Raw genomic sequence first — 21,338 nt, forward strand, 5'->3', positions numbered from 1 at the left:
AGTTTCCTAGTGGGACACCGCTGCTGCAGCATGAATGAAGAACCCCCCCCCCCCCCCCTTCCCCTCCCATTTCCTCTCGAGCCTTTCATCAACATCCCTCTTCTCCCTTGCTGCAGGAGTAGCTGGGGGTCGGAGGTCAGGGAGGCGTGGAGGCTTAAAGGAGAGTGAAGATGAACTGTAGTCTACCTGTGGAAGCGTATGTAGCGCTCCAGTGTCGGGAGGCTCCGAATGTGGCAGTCGCAGCTATGCTGGGAATGTGAGCCTCCGCTCTGCCAGGGCCGGACTGGAGAAGCCCACAACTCTATTTAAGGAAATGGCAGTCAGGGGCCCATCAGCCTCTCTCTCTCTCTCTCTCTCTCTCTGTTTCTGTCTATCTCTCTCTCCTCTCTCTCTTTCTTTGTCTATCTCTCTCTCCTCTCTCTCTTTCTTTGTCTATTTCTCTCTCAGTTCAATTCAATGTGCCTTACTGGCATGACAGTTTAAAACCAAACAATATTGACAATGCATTTAAGTGAAAAGTCATCAACATTTCAGAAAAGAAATCCCACCCCCTCTCTTGTATCAAAATCTCTCTCTCTCTTTCTCTCTTCTCAGCCCCCCTTCCTCATTTGTACAAGAATGATAATTATTTTCCTTTCTGGACCAAAGGTTTATTTCCGTACCTGCTGGGAGGAAGAACAACACACACACACACACACACACACACACACACAGCACAGGGTGTACAGAAACACACACACATACACTCACAGGCAGCAGTGTATTGGTGGTGAGGTTTGTGGAATCGTTTCCGGTGTGTATGTGAGCTTAACAGAGATGTGTCTTTGTAAACCATTGCAGTCCTGCGGTCTGCCCAACAACAACAAGAAGCTAGTCAAAGAAAGAAGAAGAAGAAAGAGAGAAGGCAAAGGAATCAATCGAATATCTGATATCGGCAGCCAGTGTTGTTGTTGTGTGTTCCTCCCTGACCACAGCTACACTCTGGAAAATTTGCAACGAAAATTGATTTGCAGGTTTTATTCATTTAAGATCAAAATATTGCTGTTGCTTGCTTGTAAATTAATTCTTAATTTACCCTGCCTTAAAGAGCTGCTAACCCTAAAAGAACTTCGTCAGTCTGGATTACAGTGGAGAGTTTTAGTGTCCCATGATGGTGTAAATGCTGCTTCAGAGGCTTTTTCACCCTGAATAGAATACAATTTAGGGATGCACCAATCCGATACTTGGTATCGGTATCAGGCCGATATTGGCCTAAAATGCTGGATCGGACATCGGTGGCAGTGAACGTTATAATCCGATCCGATCCAGAGCAATCAGTTTGAGCCCCCGGAGTAATAAACGGGCATAGTCGCCTGCCGTAAAAAAGAGAAGAAGTTGGAAAAAGAAAGCGAGCGTGCAGTAGTTGGGAATTATTTTAGCCCCAAAGGATCGGTAGATGGCTATGCCATTACTAGATGGCTATGCCATTACTAGCATCCCAAAGATCTTTATCCAACTCACTTTACCAAGAACTTCATCTGGCGACGCCTTCCAAACGCCTGCTCCTTAGCTCAAACTTACATCGAGTGTCCTTGGGCTTAGTATCATGTACACGCCACCATAAAGGTTTCAATTAAGTCTTCTGTTTTCACAAAATTAAGCTTTTTGGAGATGGGGGCTAAAGCTAATGCTATCGCGCTGATGACGCTGACGCGACCTGTGCGTGCGTCAGCGTCAGTGACTGTCAACACTGTCAGTGAACAGAGGAACAGGCTGACAGCAGAGAGAGGTGAGATGCTTCTGTTTCTGAAGAAAAACCTGCCCCTTGTCCTTAAGTGATTAAAACTAGACTAGACTTGGCACACACTGGAGGTTATGCCCAGAAAAAGCCTATGTGTAGCAGTATTTTTTCTGTCAGTTATTCACACTAAAGAAGAGAAAAAAATATATATAAGCAAAGGCTGCATGGTTGTTTCAATATTGTTTTGTAGCAGTATGCACTGGTCAGTTTATTGCTCTTTTGCACTTTTGTGAGTTTTTTTTGCACTGTATCCCTATATTGCAGCAGTCTTTTATATATCCTAGGAACTGTCATTCCTATTTTGGTCAGTTCTTTTGCCCTGCTGCTTTTCTTTTTTTTTTAACAATAAAATTATTGTTCCCATGTTATTTACATGTTGTATGCAGCTGTATAATTATAGAAGAAAAAAAGGGGTCAATATCGGATCGGTACTCTGTATCGGTTGATACTCAAAATTCTGGTATCGGTATCGGATCGGCAGTGAAAAAACAGTATCGGTGCATCCCTAATACAATTCTGGAGGAAACAGTGAATATTGTCATTCTGGAGGCACAAAAATGGTCAAATACCGGTCGAACCCTAAATCCCCCCCCCCCCCCCCCCACACACACACACACACATTTGATTATTGCAAACAGCACTACAACTCTGAGGCTGAGCATGCAGTAACAACTCAACTCACACAGCAGTGAACGAACCGGTTTGACCGCGACAGTGTGTGTCTGAATGTGTCTACACCGACTTTACGGCCCAGCCACACTGAACTTAGTGTGAGTTAGTGCACTGGTCACTCCTGCGGTGCTGTGTGTGTGTGTGTGTGTGTGTGTGTTTTATGTCTGTTGAGAGGCATGTACATCTGGAGCATATAAGTGTCATATGCATCACTGTGTGTGTGTATGTAGTGGCTTGTGACGTACATTTGAGTGTCATGCGTAACACTGAGTGCAGTTTAGTGTGGAGAGTGTGCGTGTGTGTGTGTGTGTGTGGCAGGGAGTTTACCCGGCATCCTCTCCACAGCCTGGGGGATGTGGTGGCATCCGGCTGTAACACCATGTGAGTAGACACAGCACAAACACACACAGAGACCCATTCAGAAAAAACACACGACAGCACAACAGCCTGGGGCGATGGGAGCTCCACTCTGCCTTCACTGGACTCACTGGTTAAACATGGCAGCCAACTGGTTCAACATCAGTAGGCTAATTGTTTTTTTGCTTTGTTTTTGACATGGACCTATGGTTTATTTTGATTACCAAAATATATCAAAGTATATTTTACACTATGTTACTAGTGTTGTCATGTCTACTACCTTGACATAAGCCAGTAAAGCCAGATCTATATTTTGAACCCACACACGGTCTATTCATCGTTTTTTGTGACGACACCAAAAGTTGTTGTTATAAAGGCTGAGGTTCAGGAACTGTGCATGAAACATTCGATGAAGAGACAAGAGCAGATTTCAATTTAAACCTTGCTCGTTCACTTATACAATGGATCAGGTTAGTTAATTCATCATGAAGTGTCTCGCCACATGGGAGTAACTAAGTTTCAACTAACGTTAGGCTAGTTAACCATCCAGGCAGCAGAGAAACAGAAATTTAGACGCTACTGCTTTGTGTAGAGCAGCGTAACAGGCTCACAGTCACAGAGAGTGTACGCCGGCCTGCGGGGACAAAATCTGAGAACAGGCAAAGACCAAAGACTGAATGTTATTGTCTCAAAAAGGCCAGTGTGTTGGGTTATTTATTTATCCACCAAAGAAAAATGTTACCGGTATTTGGCGTTTGGTGGGAGGAACATCAGACGCTGCATAGATTCAGGGCTTGAAGACTAGACTCCAAATTTACAGCACATTTCACCCAGAGAAATTCCAAGTGAGCGCTAATCTAATTAACTGTGGTCACTTACTCAGCAATCACCACAAAATGCCATGACAGTTTGTGTGGAGGAGTTGAGTAACTTCTTTTTAGTAATGATGTCTGGTATGGCCTCATCGGCAATGCTGGGAATTACATTGATTTCATTTACATCTGTTACATATTGGCAATGACTGGACCTGCAATTGGATTACTCCAACTAGGGTTTCAGTTATTACTCGTTATTAATACTAATGAATGGATATTTGAAGATGTGTAAAATGATACTTGCATCTATTCTCACCTTCTGTATGCCTCTCCTTTCCTCTGGGTAAACCAACAAGTAACCACATATTGTATCAGAAGCATCTGTCATATGAATAGTTATTACAGTAACTAAAGCGCATTTTATAGTCGAACGTAATGTAAGCGTAATGTAAAGCGCGAATATAAAGAACGCAGTGGCGCTTACATTTAAGTTTTTATACTTATGCGTTGATGTGCGCGTAGCATGTTGTTGAAATCCCGTACACAGGGTGCCAGTGTTTTATAAAAAAATCATATGGCACCAAAACGAAACATAGAAGAAGAGAGGAACAGGAAGCAGACGTGACGACAATCATCAGTAAAAACAAACATGGACGCCACTATAGCAATGCAGCTGGAGGAATGGGATGTGTTGGAGCAGCTGGAGCTTGAAGAGTTGGATGCCGTCATGATAGCTCCTATGATCGACCAATCAGAGTGCGCGACTTTGTGTAGTTGAGATTCTTGGGCCGGTTCCAACACCTAGGCAGATACCCTTTTCAACCCCAAATAGGCATCAAATAGAGCCAGTTTACACTATTTTCATTAAAGTATAAAATGCCCTTAAGAGATTACAGTCAACTAGTGTTAGACTGACATGTTGGTTTGCCGATATATCAGCTTGATATTGGGCTTTAGGTAGTTAGTTAATTAGTCATTTTGTCCACTGCCGATGGCGGTTCCTCCCCGACCAGAGCTACAGAAAAATATTATTATTATTATTGTAATTATTATTATTATATTATTATCTATTCATTTATTTGCTCAATAATGTTTTTCTACCTTAATTCTTCTTTTAAAGGCAGTAATGTATCTCAGAGTTTCCCCTGCCATTGAATAGGTGTGGTGGGTCTCCCTGCCTTAAAGAGCTGCTGACACGAAAAGAATCTCATTAGTCTGGGTTTCAGTGGAGTTTGAAGATCAAAGATCTTTCAAAATCAGTTGAACCCTACTCTATACAAAGTCTTCACTTATGCTTGTTAATAAACTCCACTGATCTGATCAAAGTAAAAAACTACAGCTCCAAAAAATAATGATCACATATTTTCCATCTCTTTTAAGGTTTAGGGTTCGGCATGAATTCTCAAACAAGGTTAGGGTATTGGTTAGGTTTACAGTTAGGGAAAAATGATAGATAAGTACTGGCACTGCAGCCTGGTCAGAAAGAAAGTCCACTGGTTATTTTGGAACCAGACGGTGAACACAGCTTCCTGGAGGAGTCTGGGTAGGATGAGGTCATTTCCACCCACCAGGGACTCAAAGACCCCTGTTGTATGGCTGTCACGGCAACCGTTGCCATGGGGCTCTCTCACCGGCCGGTTCTGCTGATGTCACCCTGGCTGTCCTGGCCAACACCATGTCAACCAATCAGAGGTAAGCGAGTGTGTTTGGTGGCGCCATCGCCATCCATTCGTGAGGACAGGGAGGAGGCAACAGTCTGAACCTCCAGCAGGGTCCAAAATTATGTTTTTGGTTCAGTAAAAAAAAAAAATCTGCTGAGAATATGTTTTACTGGCCGCTGTTTCCATAGAAATATGTCACCCTACCAGTTTTCAATGCTATTTTGTGTACAGAATCAGGTACTGTGTGAAACATTCAATATAGAGACGAAAGGAGATTTCGAGTTTTAATTTAAAACTTGCTCACTCGCTTCTAGTATGGATCTTTTTTTTTGTCTTCGTCCGCATTTTTTGTTTTTGGTGGCCTCACGCTGTTATGCGTTTCCACATGGGAATAATTTCTAGTTTCTTCTACCATTAGGCTAGTTAACCATCCAGGCAGGAGAGAAACAGAAGTTTAGTTTTAATTTATCGCTTTGTGTAGAGCAGCGTAACAGGCAGCCAATCAGGAGCCTGTTTGAGGCAGAGCCATTGTTTTGATTTGATTTGATTGGCTCACAGTCCCAGAGAGTGTACGGTGGTCAGCAGTGATAAAGTTTGAGACCAGGCAAAGACCAAAGACTGTGTGTAACCGAGACGTTCAAAGTTATAGTCTCAAAAAGTAACCGGTCAGTGTGGCAGGTGAGCCTTAGTGATTTATCGACTTTTACCAGCATTTGGCACCTGGTGGGAGCTAATTTCAGACCCTGTACAGAGTGCTAGCTGTTTAAACGGAAATCAGCTCAATTTACAAATGCAAATCTTATTGATACAGTCTAGGGAAGTCAAACATTTGTGAACAGGACTCTGTCAAAGCAAAAAACTAAGAATTGAAGCTGGTCCCAGACCTAAAATCTGGGACCAATGGGAGCATTTCTTTCTAATATGTCAGTTAACAGTTTTTGTTAACAGTTGGATTAAGGAATGGGCCTTTAAAGTGGCAGTGTGTAGTCTATGGGATGACATCTTCCTTGTCCCAAGTGAACCTTATGTTACTCTGTGTGCTTCCTTGTCTTGATGGATCTGCTTGCCTGCACTGTTGGGTCTGGATGGCGCCCAAACTTAACCAGCCTCCTTATACAATGAAGTGTACTGTATAGCATAGCCAGCTGGCTGAGAGGGGTGGGGGGGTGGGGGTGTTGGGGGGGGTGGGGTGGTAAGGGCAGGGCTGGGCAGGCCTGGGGGTGGGGGGGTGGTTGGGGCTATATGGGGAAACATTATACGCCTGTATGTCTGGTCTGGTCGGGACGAGACTGACTGGTCATCTATGAGACAGGCTGGCTTCTCTGTTCCCCTCACCTGTTCTCACTCTCTCCCTCACTTGCTCTCTCTCTCACACACACACACACACACACACACACACAAACGGGCAGATACACACATACATGCAAACGTGTGCAAATCACCCAGGAAAGCTGGTTTTCTCTTGTTGACAGTAAAGGATGTAATTTTTCAGCCTACCATGTTTTCAACTTTCCATTATATTTGTAGTCAGCATACACCAAATTGTACCATTTTTATTTTTCTACCAACACTCATTTGCCTTCTAGCTCTGCCTGTGCTGATATGAAAATTTCATAGTATGATTATCTTGACCAAAATCATCTTGAAATCTTATTAGAAAGATGAAAACTCTAAAAACAGTACTGTAATATGCTTCAATTACTTAGAACTAATTTATCATATCAATCACAAGACATTTAGCCTAACTTTTTTCTTCAAAAACAAAATTATAAAATGCTGGTTTACCTTATAGAATCCAAAGAACAACCTCTAAAATAAAGTCAAATGTGTCTCAAATAAAGTGCTATTGACCTGCATCCACTGTAACTCAGTCAGCAACATGAATAAAAAAAATTATTAGAGGGCTGCCCCTTTTGGAGAAAATAAAACATAAATATAATAAAACAAACAAGAGCCACGGTTATCGTAGTGGTCACGGCAATTATTATTATTGTGTCATAACTCTTACTGTTATTGTTTTACCGCAATATGTAATACCGGTTATTGTCCCATCCCTACTTCTAGCCATCAAAACAATCAACCAGGAGTTAATATATTCATTGATGTATACTCTGTCTACTTCAAACACTTCCTTCACGCTAGCAGATTGGCCACTCGAATGCAACTGATGACGAAATGTGTTTTTGTTTGAGGTTGGGTGTAAACATACACAGATACACACACGCTGTGGTAATCCAACTATTTGAGGAAAGTAAAGCTGGGATCAAAAGTTACAAAGAAGCACAGGGGGGTTCAGAGAGAAACTAAACCTCAAGGATTCATGAAGCGCTTGATTGCATAATCCCCGCTATCAGTGACACCTCGTCCGCCTCTCTCTGAGATAAAATCAAGAGCCTGACAAGTCTGAGGCTTTAAGTAGCTTCCATCAGTGTGGAGTCCTTTTGGCAGCTTGTTCCCCACCAACATGAGGCCTCGCTCTCTGTCCGTCCTCTCTTTCTCACACACTCACACTCACACTCACACACACACACCTGGGAGTAAGAACTGAAAAGAGAAAGCCTTGGCTGATAAGGAGAGAGGAAGAGACGAGCTTCTTTTCGTTTTCCCCCCGGTTGCTTTGGCAGGTTCTCCGTCCCCATTCCTGAGGTTCAGTACGAGTTCACGGAACACGCCGTCAACTTCCAGAAATAAACTGTTTGCTCATGCGTGGGTGCGATGAAATAGTTTGACACCCAAACGAGAGACAAGCGCTCTTTCTCTCTCTCTCTCTCTCTCTGGACATGATGGGACGGGCAGTGGGAGTTTTAGAAAAGGCACAAAGGATGTTGCCGACTGAAGCTTGTATGAGTGTGTGTATGTGTGTGTGTGTGTGTGTGTGTGTGTGTGAAGGATCAGATCACCCAACTTTCACTCCTAACCTTTATCACTATGGGGACACTAAAATGTATGTGCACTCCCTTGGCAGCACAGAAGTCAACCAAGTCAGTCTCAAGTTAAAGGATCATACCAGTGCTTTTTTAGGTTTGTGCCAGCGGTCCAGTTTCTGCACACAGTCAGCATAGTTGCAGATATCAGCGCTCGTTTTCCTCCTTCATTCATTCTTGTCCAGTATGAAAAAACAAACTTCCACAGAGCGAGAGAATCCATCACAGTAAACATGAAGCCAAACTTTCTGTTTTCTCCTTATTTCATTGAGCTGAGTCGAGTGTTTTCATCCCAGCGCTGCGTTACGCTCCGCTCTGCTTCCTGTCAGTCAGCTGACACCACAGGAAGAAATGGTGAAGAAAGTCTCCTCCAGGAAATAATCCCCAGAAACACTTTACTGTCACATCCATGGCTTTTTATTTGGGGTGTCTTTCCTAGCTGGGATAGCAGTTCATTTCATGCTAGGTTTGACACCGTAAAGTTTGTATTTTAATACTGCCGAAAAAATTTATAAATGTTAAAATATCGAATTTCATACAGCATGCTTTGCAAAATGGTTGAGGGAAATGTAAACTAGACATAGACAAGATTAAACAGGCTGTAACTCTAAATGACACCGTTATTCTCCTTTAAGTTTTCATCTTTTCCCCTCTCCGCCCCACCCGTCCCTTTTCTCTCTCACCCCTCCCCTCTCCCATACCACTGTGTACTCCAGAGACCTTAGCTCCACTAAAGGTGGAATCAGTTTTCCTTTTCCATTGTGTCTTTTTCCCCCCACGTTGGAAAAGCCTCCGTCCAAATCCCGCTGTGCGCCTGACTCAAGTGTGCTGCGACGTGCCCACATTCCTAGACAGTATCCCCAACACCGGAACCGTTTACCGCCTCGGCCAGGAATGCCGATTTCCAGCCCAGGTTTTCATCAGACCTAGTTTAGGCAGCGAGCGCGAGAGGAATTCACTGAGTAATACTAGCCATTATACAACACAGACTTTCCCTCCGTGTCAGTCATCTTATACACAGACAGATGCAGAGTTATCCTCTCTCTCTCTCTCCACTGATCTACAATATTAGACTCAACACTAGCACCAGCAGTTCGTATGAAAAGTAATCTTTCTTTAGCTGGAAGTCATATTTTGACCTAGATTCCACCAGCATTTCAAATTCTAATTTTCAACTGAGGTTAAACCCCCACCCAGTACAATCCTGGCATTTCTTAGGATTTTGGTGCTTACAGGTGTAAATTAAGTTGTGTTTTTTATAAAGGTGCTTTGCCAAATCCTTTCATAGTACCAGAAGATGACAGAGTCCTGAGGTGAGCAACGCCACAAGGTTTCTCCTCTCGAGCCATTTTCAGTTCACACTGCCTCCATTCATAAACTATACATCACTCTCTTACAGAGTGCAGACTGGAAAGCTGTACTATTTAATATCAAATGATAGATTTTGACCTTGTGTGAGCAAGAACACCATTCTACTTCTCCTATTGTGGTAACTGCTATGAAAGGCTATAAAAGACATTCATACCAAGCTGTCACTTTAATTACAATCTTAAAAGCAGGGGTGGATGGGACCACTCTATATAATCCATTACAAATGTAAGATTACCTGCTTAAAAAGGTAATGAGAAATAACAACTGCTAGAATACTCAAACCCAGTACCAATCTGATTACTTCCAGCTACATTTGGATTTCCTCAAAGTCAATAGAAGTAAAACATTTTATTTCTAATTTACAGACTGTAATTTAACTGTTATGCATGATCTCACAAAAACACATTTTCCCCTTCAACCATGCTTCTTTTTGATCCAACAAGTGATCTTATTTTTTCAAAATTTGATTTCTGTTTCTTGAGTAACAAACTGATTACATTACCATTTTTTGTAATCAGATCTGTAATCCCATTACACATGGGTCCATTCAGGCTGAAGTAGATATTATGGATGAAAGTAAGACAGCATTATCCATGCCTCCTGGGGGCATAGATTATCAAGCCTTTTCCTCATATGCCAACTGAGTTAGTTAGGCCTACACCACAAAAGGACATAAGGCCACAAGTTAATAAAACTGACCCAGTTTGGCGCTCGCTAAAGTGACTCATACGGGATTTGCGCTCCAGTCTCGTGGCAAACTTAGCGCATGCTTCACCAGCCGAGCTAAACTGAAAGTGACGCAGTGGGCCGGCTCATAGCAGTGTCCCGTGGTAGCACATTCTCAGTAAAGTTTTTTTTGACATTTTTTGGACCAACAGACAGACCGACAGAGTGACTTATACTAGCTGCGACAAGCAGCTAAAAAGTGCCACATATATAAATAAATGCCACATATATAAATAATGGCTATATATTCTTTCTGATTCGCATATATAAATAAATGTCCGTTTTGCTACTCTCAATCATTGCTATAAGACAACAGTGATCCAACATATATCCATTCATGAAAGCTTTTCCATTTGCTTTTATAAACAGCCGGTGTCTGGTCGCTCTTTTTCTGCCACACAGAAAGTGATGCGTTTTACATTTCCGGTTTGTTTAGAATAAACAGAAGAAGAACCGGGTAGTTAGCATGAGCAGCGATAGCCACCATGGTTGAATAGACACAGAAAAGAGCGCCACCTACAGAAACTCAAACTGCATCAACAGAAAATCCAAGCTCCTCCTACACTGTTTGATTGATAGGTGATCTCTGGGAAGTGCAGTGCAGAAACACCACAGCAATGAGGCTGAGCAACAAAGATGGAAACAAAATAAAAATAATTATTGGTTACCACTCTGAAATGGATGATTTCTCAGTGACACAGACCACAAAACGTTCTCTCTCTCATCTTCAGTTCATGTCTACAACACAGGTGCTTGTACATATAGACCCCCTCCCCCTCCAGCCCTAGCAGCCATGCAGGCCAGGTCAGCAGTACACCACACCACACCACATCCCAATGAAGTTAGTCATTCAGAACACCAGGCCCACTGTCCTGTCCTAACCCCACCCCCTTACACTAACCCTACACTGTGCGTTCTGTGTGTGTGTGTGTGTGTGTGTGTGTGTCTTCCTTCAGATACTGCTCTGCACACTATTCATGTCCTTTCAACTTGATCTGATATTGTCCCTCTTGGGATTGGCTAAAAAGAAGTTTTGTTCTCCTTGAGGGGGGAAAAAAAAAAAGTCACATTCCCGAATAACCACAAGTGAAAAGCACGGCCACAGCTTGCTCCTGTCACAAATCAGGGAAAACCAACTGTGTTTAGGATGAAGGATGAAGTGGAATGAAACTTTCACTCTGGTTTGTCCATCAAAAACAATTCAGAAAACTACTGGAATACAAGAATAGTCAGATCCATGAGGTGATTTGGAAGGGATGAGTGGGCACGGCATCTCCCTTGCTGACTATGGGCTTGAACTGAAAAGTCAGGGAGAACAATGCTTTATTTTCACACAATTTCCCTGGCTGATCTTGATTTTGAACAAGTAGCTTTACTGAGCAGCTCAAATGGAAATACAGAGGCTTTAAGAAAAAAAAAATGCACTAAACCAATGAGAGTCAAAGAAGTCACTATGCCACAACCTCAAACATAACATCAAGGCAAAAGAAAACAACAAAAAACAATAAAATAAATCCTGCATGAGCCAACAGCATCTGTCTGTCTTTCAGTAAGATAGTGTGCCCATTGACTACGATTGCATCTCAAGCAGCAAATAAAGTCACATCACTCGCTGGGTCCCAAAACAAGGCAGCCTCTTCAGCCACTCAGAGAAGTAGGTCATTGAGGATTCCATTCATTTGTACACCGCTTTCCAAATAGTTGCGCTTTTCCACTCAGCCCAAGACTTCCAGCTGCATGTTAACCCTTCAGCAGCCTGCAGGTTCCACTTCTACACCAACACTGAATCTTATTAGGCTTTTTAGTGATCAGACATGTTGGAAAATGAACGATTCGACTTGTTACCCATTAAGTAATGAGGTCTCAGGAACTATTTTTGGTTTTGATTTTATTCCTGAACTGTCTGAGCCTCCTGTAATTAACAACTCATTTACAACTCTTAAAGAATGAGAATGTAAGAAGCAGATACAAATATTTTTAGACTGAAGTCATCAATACTGTGTGCCGATATTCAGTATCTTTAAACTTAACCATTTTGATGGCGAAAGAGAATTCAGTGTTTCTCCCATAATTGTGTTTCTTGTCAGTGTGGAAAAGCTTCTGAAACAGCATTTAGAACATCATGGGACACTAAAACTCTCCACTGAAACCCAGATTATGAAATGCTTTTAGTGTTAGCAGCTCTTTGAGGCAGGGTAACTGAAGAACTAAGTAACAAACAACATTTTGACGTGAAATATAAACTAATAAAAACCCCCACCTCCTATTAAATGGTAGGGGAAACTCTGGGATACATTACTGCCTTTAAATGAAGAATCAATTTACAAAACACATAATGTGCAAAGAAAATTCAATTTTATTGCAGGTTTTATAGATTGTTTTCATGTAGCTGTGGTCAGGGAAGAGCCACGGTCATATCAGCAGTGGACGACATCGACCGACCGATATCCCAAATTTAATACAAGGCCAATATCAGCAAACCGATATACGAGTCCTGCCCCAGCAGATAAACACTCCAACAAGCAACCACAACATACCAGAGGGATCACATAACCAGACGACCTCTTCAATCTCCTGCTTTTCAGCAACATTTGCCCTGACGTTAACTCTCTGGCGCTGGAACGAGCCGGCTGATACCGTCACACTTAGCTGAATCAGCGGAAGGGAGGCGACCACAAGCTGACACAGGTGGGAGAGGACCGGAGGGCGTGGCCCAAACTCAATCTGGAGCCACAGAGGCTAGAAACTCATTAAAATCTCCTTTAGCCCGATTCCACTGGGATGGAGGCTGTTCCAAAAGATGAAATGTTTGGAAGTGACATGTAGTGAAATTGCACTGCCATGCTTATTCAAAATAGGGAAAGCGTACACACATATTCTGCAGTGCTCTGCAGTAGTGTCTAATTCCTGGTTTGAAAGCATTTCCTTGCACATATCAACAAGGAAAGTCCAACATTTACATACAAATGTGTGTCGGCTCAACAAAACACATTTTTGTATCACAGCGTAATTTGATAATTATGTCCACTTGTTGACCTGTGGATTTGTAAGTCTGATGGTTAGATAAACAAGATTTTACGATACAAACAGCTACATAATAGACTAATGCAGCCATGTCTGGATTATGGGAGTGTACTACTGATGCGCAGCTTGAAGAAACAAGCAACCATGGTTCAAAAACCAGTAGGGAAATGAGCATGTTTACATGCACAGCAATACCCTGATTACTGGGAATAATCAGCATAAGGCAATACTTCGATTACGAATACATTTAGCCTATATGGTTCGAAGTAACGCGATTTCTCTAATTACCCGGTTTATATGGATTCATTAATACTCTGTCTATCGCTCACCACTCCACTGTGCCATATTTTTTTCTTTGTAAATACAACATCCAGGTTACTGCATCTGCTGACCTTTAACATGCAGTTTAAAAAAAAAACAAAAAAAAAAACAACAACACATAATCTGACATAGGCGTTTACACGCCCCAACAGATGGAAAGATTGATCAGTAATCTAGGTGTGTTTACCGGGTTAAATTTAATCTGATTATGACCTTATTCCAATTAAGATAATCAGATAAGACAATTTCAACAACGTGAGCATTTCCTTAATTAGGTTATGATTGAATTATTAGTCTGCATGTAAATGTACTCAGTTACATTACAAACCACAAGGATGCCTCACTGACCTGCAGACACAGTGAGAGCAGGTCAGAGACAGAAACCTGACTGACCACCATGCTGTCTACTGGACCACGGCAGTATACTGAAAATTCACCCATACCAACATTATTAATCTCTCACCGACCTAATGTTTGGTAAAAGCTTTCCCCACTGCTCTTAAGAAAGACTACAACACAGAGTCACATCCTGTCCATGTACATCCGCCTTGTCCAGTCTGTGCACTCAACTTTGCATTCTGCATTCAAAACAAAAACAGCCTCGCTATCCTAACATTCTTGACTGTAGACAGTAAGAAATAACATGCGTGCAAATGCCAAGGACGATGACTCAATTTCACTGTCAGAGAGCTCTAACACTAGTGGTAAATGCAGTATTTGTGAACCAGGGTTAAAGAAAAATTATTGGTTAATTTGTTGTTATCAAGGTAAATGTACCAATATACTGTGATATGGATTTGAGGTCTTATTGCCCACTCCTGCTCTCCACAACCTTTTACAATTAGACAGGGGAGAAAGGACTGGCCAGCTCCTTTCAAAGTATAATACAGTGTCTGTCCTGCGTAAAGCAAGGAGGGATTGATTAAGAAATACCCATACCCACCGGCATCAGACGTGTGAGCACATTCTACGTAATTCAAGAGTACTGCGAGTCTGAACGGAAATAAATTCAAACTCCAGGCCAATCACCAAACAGCTAGCAGTGAAATTATTCTTGAACTCACAGGCCCATACATCATGTTCTTTTACACGCATGGCCAACTGGTCATATATTCTTTGTCAACTTCCCACATGCAAAACTAGCCTTCCACCAGCAGTTGGCATGTAGAAGGAAGACACAGCATCTCTTTGTCACACAAAATGTACAGTGTTAAAAAAGGTTAGAAAATAGAGAAACATCTTTCCTGTAGACCTCCTGGTGAGTTGTAAAAAGGGGTCACCCCCCCCCCCCCTCCCCCTCCCCCTCCCCCTCCCCTCCCCTCCACCTCCTCAGCCTACTTTGATCTCTGACAGTATGAACCAGGCTGGATGAGGCCTGGCTCTGGGAGGAACTTCATATAGTCTGCTTTGATGTCTCCAGCTTTATATTGAACAATAACAAAGACCAGCCTGCATTAACTGCAGCCACTGCCCACTGTAAACCCTGATGGAAACTCCATGTAATGTGTGTGTGTGTGTGTGTGTGTGTGTGTGTGTGAGAGACACTGCAGGGTAGGGCCATTATGTCACCCCAGTAACGTCCACAGCCTCTGCCTCTGAAAGCACTATGTGAGCCAGCAGATGTGTTACTGCATGCAGATGTTGCCATAGGTACGGAGAGACGCATGCTCTCCATCACAGCACCAGCGGCGGCAGCAGCAGCACTTCATTCTATTTTTCATGAGCCCGGTCGGTTGCCAGGGTTTTTGTTTCCATGGCCACGCTGCAGTCTGATGCAACAAAACCCAGCCAGACCCCCCTTGGGTGCCTTGGCGCGATACCAATCCAGGGAGCGCTGCTGCACTCCAGCCTGGCACTCTGACTGACGGCCGTCTCCAGCCGGCTAACACTACACATGACCCCGACCTCCATCCACAATCATTTACTGACTGGCTTCGCTTCAGCGTTTTACTTTGCAGTTTCACCCACCAATGATTCAGCTATTTATTACTCTTGATGGATCTAGTGGAGTGTTTCGAACAGGAAACGTCTTCTTATGCTTAGGTGAAGCCTGTGTGTGTGTGTGTGTGTCTGTACCAGGGTCAGAGAAATGAATGTATTCTTGGAGCAAAAACACCTTTGAAAGTTCATGAAATGCCTGTGAAATTAAATATGCGAAGGGAAAAAACATACTGCCAATAAGTAAAGTACCCTATTTTGCATTTCACCCTGTTCACAGTTTTTTCGCTGTTAAAGATTCATATGTGAATGTGAATGTGACTACTGTCCCCCGTGGGCCACCGTAGGAGATGTGGACACTGGAAGTATGTGGAAGCCTGTGACCGGGGGATTCTTTCCACTGTATTCTGGGTGAGAAAAATGGAGTGGTTTTTGATCAGAAAACCACTGAGTACGCAGCCTGAAGCAGCAGAACTAACGCCACACAAACCACTGCATCAACAAAAATAAAACAACCAATATCGTAAAAAATCATCAAATGGATGGGTGGAAGATGGACTGGTTGGGGACAGAGGCCTGACGCCAGTTTCCAGCAGTGGGAAAGACAAATATCAGCGGTATAAATTAAATGTTTATTTGCCACTATGCAATGCAAATGTGTTATTTCATAATTCACCGCCTCGAAAAGGACCAGAACACCCCTAAAAATAAAAATCAGATCAAGGGGGCAAAAAAAGCCCACTGGAAAACAAAAAAGTTAATGTCTTAGCCTGGTCTACGCATGGAAATGAATCATCTGTCATTCTGAACAGTGACTGTGTTTACATGGACAGCAATAATCCGACTATTGGCCTTCTTAATAAGACAATATTCTGATTGAGCTGTTTACCTGGATTGCTTATAGAACTATTCCATTGACCTTCCTGTTTACATGCTGCGGAGCAAAGTCCGATTAACAGGACAAAGGAGAAGCACTGGAGCTTTAATGAAAACTTCATGATATCCAGTTCCCTCAAAATCCTGAGCATGGTGACAGTTTCAACCTGACCCCAAAAATGTTGGGACTTCTTTTTTCATCCTTTTCCTCTGGAAACAAGTTTGCAACCTCTGGAAGGCAGAGCGAGCGTCGTCAAGCAGTCGGATCGCTGCTTGTGTCGCAAAAAGTGGCGAATCCTCTGATTAAGGTGTTTACAGTCTAAAATGCCCTTCAATAATGAGACTAAAATCAGAATACTCCACGTCTTAATGCCATTCTGCTTACTCTGACTATGACCTTACACAGGTTAAGGTAATCAGAAAATGCTGTTTACATGGCGATTTCTTATTCAGACTATTGTCTTAATCGGGTTAATGTTGGATTATTGCTGTCCAGGTAAACTTAGTGAGTGTCTGTCCTACCTGGGTTGTTGGCCTCTCCCTCCAGGACGTGCAGCTCGGTGCATTCGGCCAGGGAGTGCTCCAGGCAGAGCTGCAGGAAGCGTGCCTGGGTCCGGCTCACCCTCTTCAGCAGCGACAGCAGAGCCACCGTCTGCTCGCACTCGTTCCACCCCTTGAACCAGCTGGCTAGCACGCCCACCTGGTCACGAAACATCATGGTCTGCGGGGCGGGGGGGCTGACCGGTGCCGGACAAGACAGCGTGGGGAGCGACTCGGAGAGCAGCCTTCCTCCCACCGATCGCCGCAATCCGCCGGCGGAGGGTTGCACCTGAGGTTGAGGAGAGGTTGGAGGCGGTCCTATCAGGTGGTTGATGATGGCGGCGAGGGTTCAGCCGAAGTGCTGTGGTGTCATTCTTGCCTGCGGGACAGCAGGAGAACAGCCTCTGTTGGGCCTTCCGGTGCCTTTGGTGTGGACTGCAGCCGCTGTTGGATAGGTTCCTACTGGTATTGATAGCTAGTGGGATTTCTGCACCTTCTTCTCCTGCCAGTGCCTGGCCACTGTTTGATAATCTCCGGTGTGTGTGTGTGTGTGTGTGTGTGTGTGTGTGAGAAGTGTTCTTCTAGCTGGGCATTAGGTGATATGAGCTGCTCTCAGGTGCTTAGTCGCACTTAGAGGGATTGATATTTGATGAGTCAGCTTTCTTCCAGCACACGCTGTGTCACATCAGCTTCACCCTCACTGGCATTTTCTTCAGGGAATCCCCCTCAGGCCTGCAGGATGAGGTGGGAAAAAAAACATGTTTCAAAGACAATGATCTGTCTCTGTCTCACTATAAATGTCACACTCTCTCTCTCACACACACACACACTTTACAGAGTATTACAGAAGACAACCCTAGTGGAAATGCGACAGCGTCCCTGTTGCTTCACTTCGGCTCTGCCTGCTGACTGCAGACTTGTGCTGCAACAGAGCCGCTTTGAAGAAACCAGCCAGTGGAAAACCAGCCAGCAAAAACTCATACATGCATTTATAGGTCGCCTCCTCGCCGTCGCCTATGCGCATAGGCTTGTGGCATTCACCACCGAGACAAAAATAAATAATTTTCGTTTTGGTATCCACCCATTCCTAAAAATACAATTGTCGGTAGTATTGGCGCTGCGTCCCGGAATTTTCCAAAGGAAGGACGCCGGTTCCAGTTAGGCTACCGACGGCGACGGTTGGCAGGGCTGCGGGCTGTAGAGACCGTAGCACCAACTTCCCTCCGTTATTATAATGACAGGTTAGTCTTATAAAGCTGTATTTTAAAACGTGGATAGGCTACAGTGGTTTCTTTTAACCGAAGAAACGCCGAAGAGTACGAGCAGACTCCTACCTCCAAGACTCAGCATTAGCCGCCGTCTAAAAGTGTCACTTTGCTTCATCAGCACAGAGGGAATAATAGTCGGCGGATGTGTCTGTCTGTGCAGTTAGTAAAAAAAACGAATAAAATTAACCTTATCTGTATTCCAGCCCTCTATCTAGAACATTCCCGAGGACGAGCCGTTAGCAACATTAACGTTAACGTTACAATTCCGAGACCATTAGCAATATGACTGTTAACGAATACGAGTAATATGAATTCAAACTCGCCGTCGCCCTTTCCTCACATAAAACAGCTCTAACTGGTGAAATACAGACCCCCAAAGACAGGATGTAGGCCTAATTTCAATTTAAAGATTGGGTGTGAAAGGTTAAGTCCTTTTTTTCTGGGTAAACACTCGAGCAGAAAGGGAGAGAAGCTTAACGTACGCCAAAAAACTCCTTTAAAAACTCCGGTTTAAATAGTTGAATTGGCAGAAAAATGACAAGATATACCAAAAAGTCGAGGGTACTTACTTCTTGGCGCAATTTGCATCGTTGGGTCTCAGGACGGGGCGACAAGCTCAGTTTTTGGGGGGAGCGGTGCCCCTTCACTCCGGGTCTGTGGGATTTGCCATCTTGACTAACTTTTCCTCTCTCTCTCCCAGCAGTCGGGCTTCTCTGGTCTAAACCACCAGTGTCAAGCTAGACGGAATGTATAGTGCAACTTCCGGTCTTACATTTCAAAATAAAATCCACACTGGCGAACGTGTTGCTAAGGATTTTATGAGCAACACAAACAACCAAAGTGAAGTTGAAGAATATATTTAATGAGTATCTCTACTAGGGTTATACAACGAGCAGATATTTGCAGTTAACATTATGATGCGGTTATGATGCAGTTTGTTTGATGACAGTACATATTTATTGTATAAATGATCAATACTGCACTGGTTGTCTATGGGAAGTCCTTAACTTCAACTGAATCTAATACCACGTTTTGATTAGATTCTGCACAAATATGCATGAATAGATTAATATTATTTGTAGTAGTAGTAGCTAGTAGTAGTCGTATGGAGAGTTTCAGAGTCTCATTGTTCAATTACTGGTTCAAAGGATTTTTCATTCTTCCATGAATACAATTCTGGGAAAATATAGATTTTTAGCATAAGAATGGTATAATTTAAAGATATTGAATATCAGCAAAAATATAACCCTAACACCCACACACACACACACACACACACACACACACACACACACACACACACACACACACACACACACTATATTAAAGTAGTGACAGTGACAAATCCCACGCTTTTATTTTGACACACAGAACCCGCCGACCTCCGGTGCTGTCCCGGCTGTGTGCACGTGCCTTGACGCAGCCGTCTGAAGGAGAGCCTCGGCGTTGCTTTCCACATGCTAATCATTAACAGCGGAGCATTACGTCAGGGGCTTGGCAGCATAAGGAAGCACCAAAATAGAGAATGGGAGCTGGGGACAGAGAGGTGGGGGTGGGAGGGGGGCGCGCGAGGAAACTTTCATAAAAAATTATGTTTCCATTGCAAACAACTCCAAATCAAAACAAGAATGAATCCATGATTCAGTACATAGTTGTGAGGACAGGCATGTTTTACTTATCCGCCTCCTCTCACGTGCGGGGGTTAAAAGGGTGATAATGTATGGAAAAGGCGCGAGCAGAGCAGTAAGCAGTAGTCGCTGGTGTGGATGAGAAAAAGTTTTATTCTCATACGCAAAATAAAACTCATTTTAGTTTCAATGAAGCCAGTGTGACGCCCTCTCTTCTTGGAGTTGTTCACAGTGGATTTATTTAGCCGCGGGGTGAATTCCGTCCAGCAGGGGACGCACGCGCACACACAAACACACACAATCATCATCTAGGTCAGATTCCCCAAATTTGTCATGTCAAGGACCATGAATGGACCATGGGGACCACCAAAAAACCGATATGACAGAGTACAGATTTTAGTACAGACATTATTTTGGGGGTAAATTTAGGAGAATTAGATAACAGTGAAATTCAGTTATTCTTCATTCTGCTGGGACCCTGCTGTGGACCCCTGCTGGTCCCTGGACCCAAGTTTGAGAACCACTGATGTAGGTTACAGCCACACGAATACAGGATCAATAAAACACTTTTTAAACATTAGTTTGCAGCATATTATTTTTATTGTTATTAAATATATACTATTTTATATATCTTTTAAATTTTAGTTTCGTTTTTATTTAGCTTTAGTTCTAGTTTTAGTAATTTTGGTAGGGCTGCTACTTTTTTTAAAGGTATAATGAGAAAGTCAGAACGTATTTTGTATATTTTCGCAACAGGTATTGTGTAATAAATCAATAACTTCTAAATCATTACTTCTTTTAAAATGTTATTTACATAAATTTTTCCAATACATCCTTATTTAACATAAACTTGGGACCATTTAGAACTCACTCATTCTTCACTTCTCACACTTCATTTGTATGTTGTTATTTTATTTTAGTTAATTTTACAAGTAGAAAAGATGGTTTTAGTTTCGTCTTAGTTTTAGTTTATGATAATAACCTCAGTCTGGTGATCAGGCACATTTTATGGTACAGATCAATCACTGTTATAAAATAATAATAGTAATTTGGGTGTAAAAGCCCAAACAGCCTATTTCCCATCAGCACACACAGTCATTGTGACTGTCATTTTGGCAAATACTGTTTGAACTGTCAAAACCAGATGAGCAAATTGCTAATTTGAGTGTCATTTCCCTTTAAATGTCATCCGAGCTCGTTGATATCAAAATGAAAAGTTTCTGGTTATGAACTTGAAGCCTCTGGCGCCTCCGTGTGGCCGATCATTGATATTACATTACACAGAGGCGAACTGACTAATACATAAATGAACAAGTAAATATATTAAACTAAGACGAAATGTGCGTTGGGTTTTGTTTTCAGCCTAAAAGCTCAAAATAACATCAACCTCATATCTATCTATCCCTTTATACACATGAGGAAAAATGGCTATACTTT

The 21,338-nt window shown here is 42.8% G+C and overlaps 1 protein-coding gene across 2 annotated transcripts in view; it reads right to left on the minus strand.

Annotated features, from left to right (window-relative positions):
• samd4a (sterile alpha motif domain containing 4A) overlaps positions 1 to 18,967 on the minus strand; it is a 62,630-nt gene extending 43,663 nt beyond the window's left edge. For both annotated transcript variants that reach the window (XM_071921137.2, XM_071921136.2), the window contains exons 1-2: positions 18,843 to 18,967; positions 16,988 to 17,737 (exon numbers count right to left, since the gene is read on the minus strand). In XM_071921137.2, the coding sequence (XP_071777238.1) occupies positions 16,988 to 17,183 (196 nt within the window). In that variant the 5' untranslated portion in view covers positions 17,184 to 17,737; positions 18,843 to 18,967. The remainder of the gene's footprint in view (positions 1 to 16,987; positions 17,738 to 18,842) is intronic.
• Between the last annotated feature and the right edge of the window lie 2,371 nt (positions 18,968 to 21,338).

Source organism: Centroberyx gerrardi, chromosome 1 (assembly GCF_048128805.1).
Source record: "Centroberyx gerrardi isolate f3 chromosome 1, fCenGer3.hap1.cur.20231027, whole genome shotgun sequence".
Taxonomy (NCBI): domain Eukaryota; kingdom Metazoa; phylum Chordata; class Actinopteri; order Beryciformes; family Berycidae; genus Centroberyx; species Centroberyx gerrardi.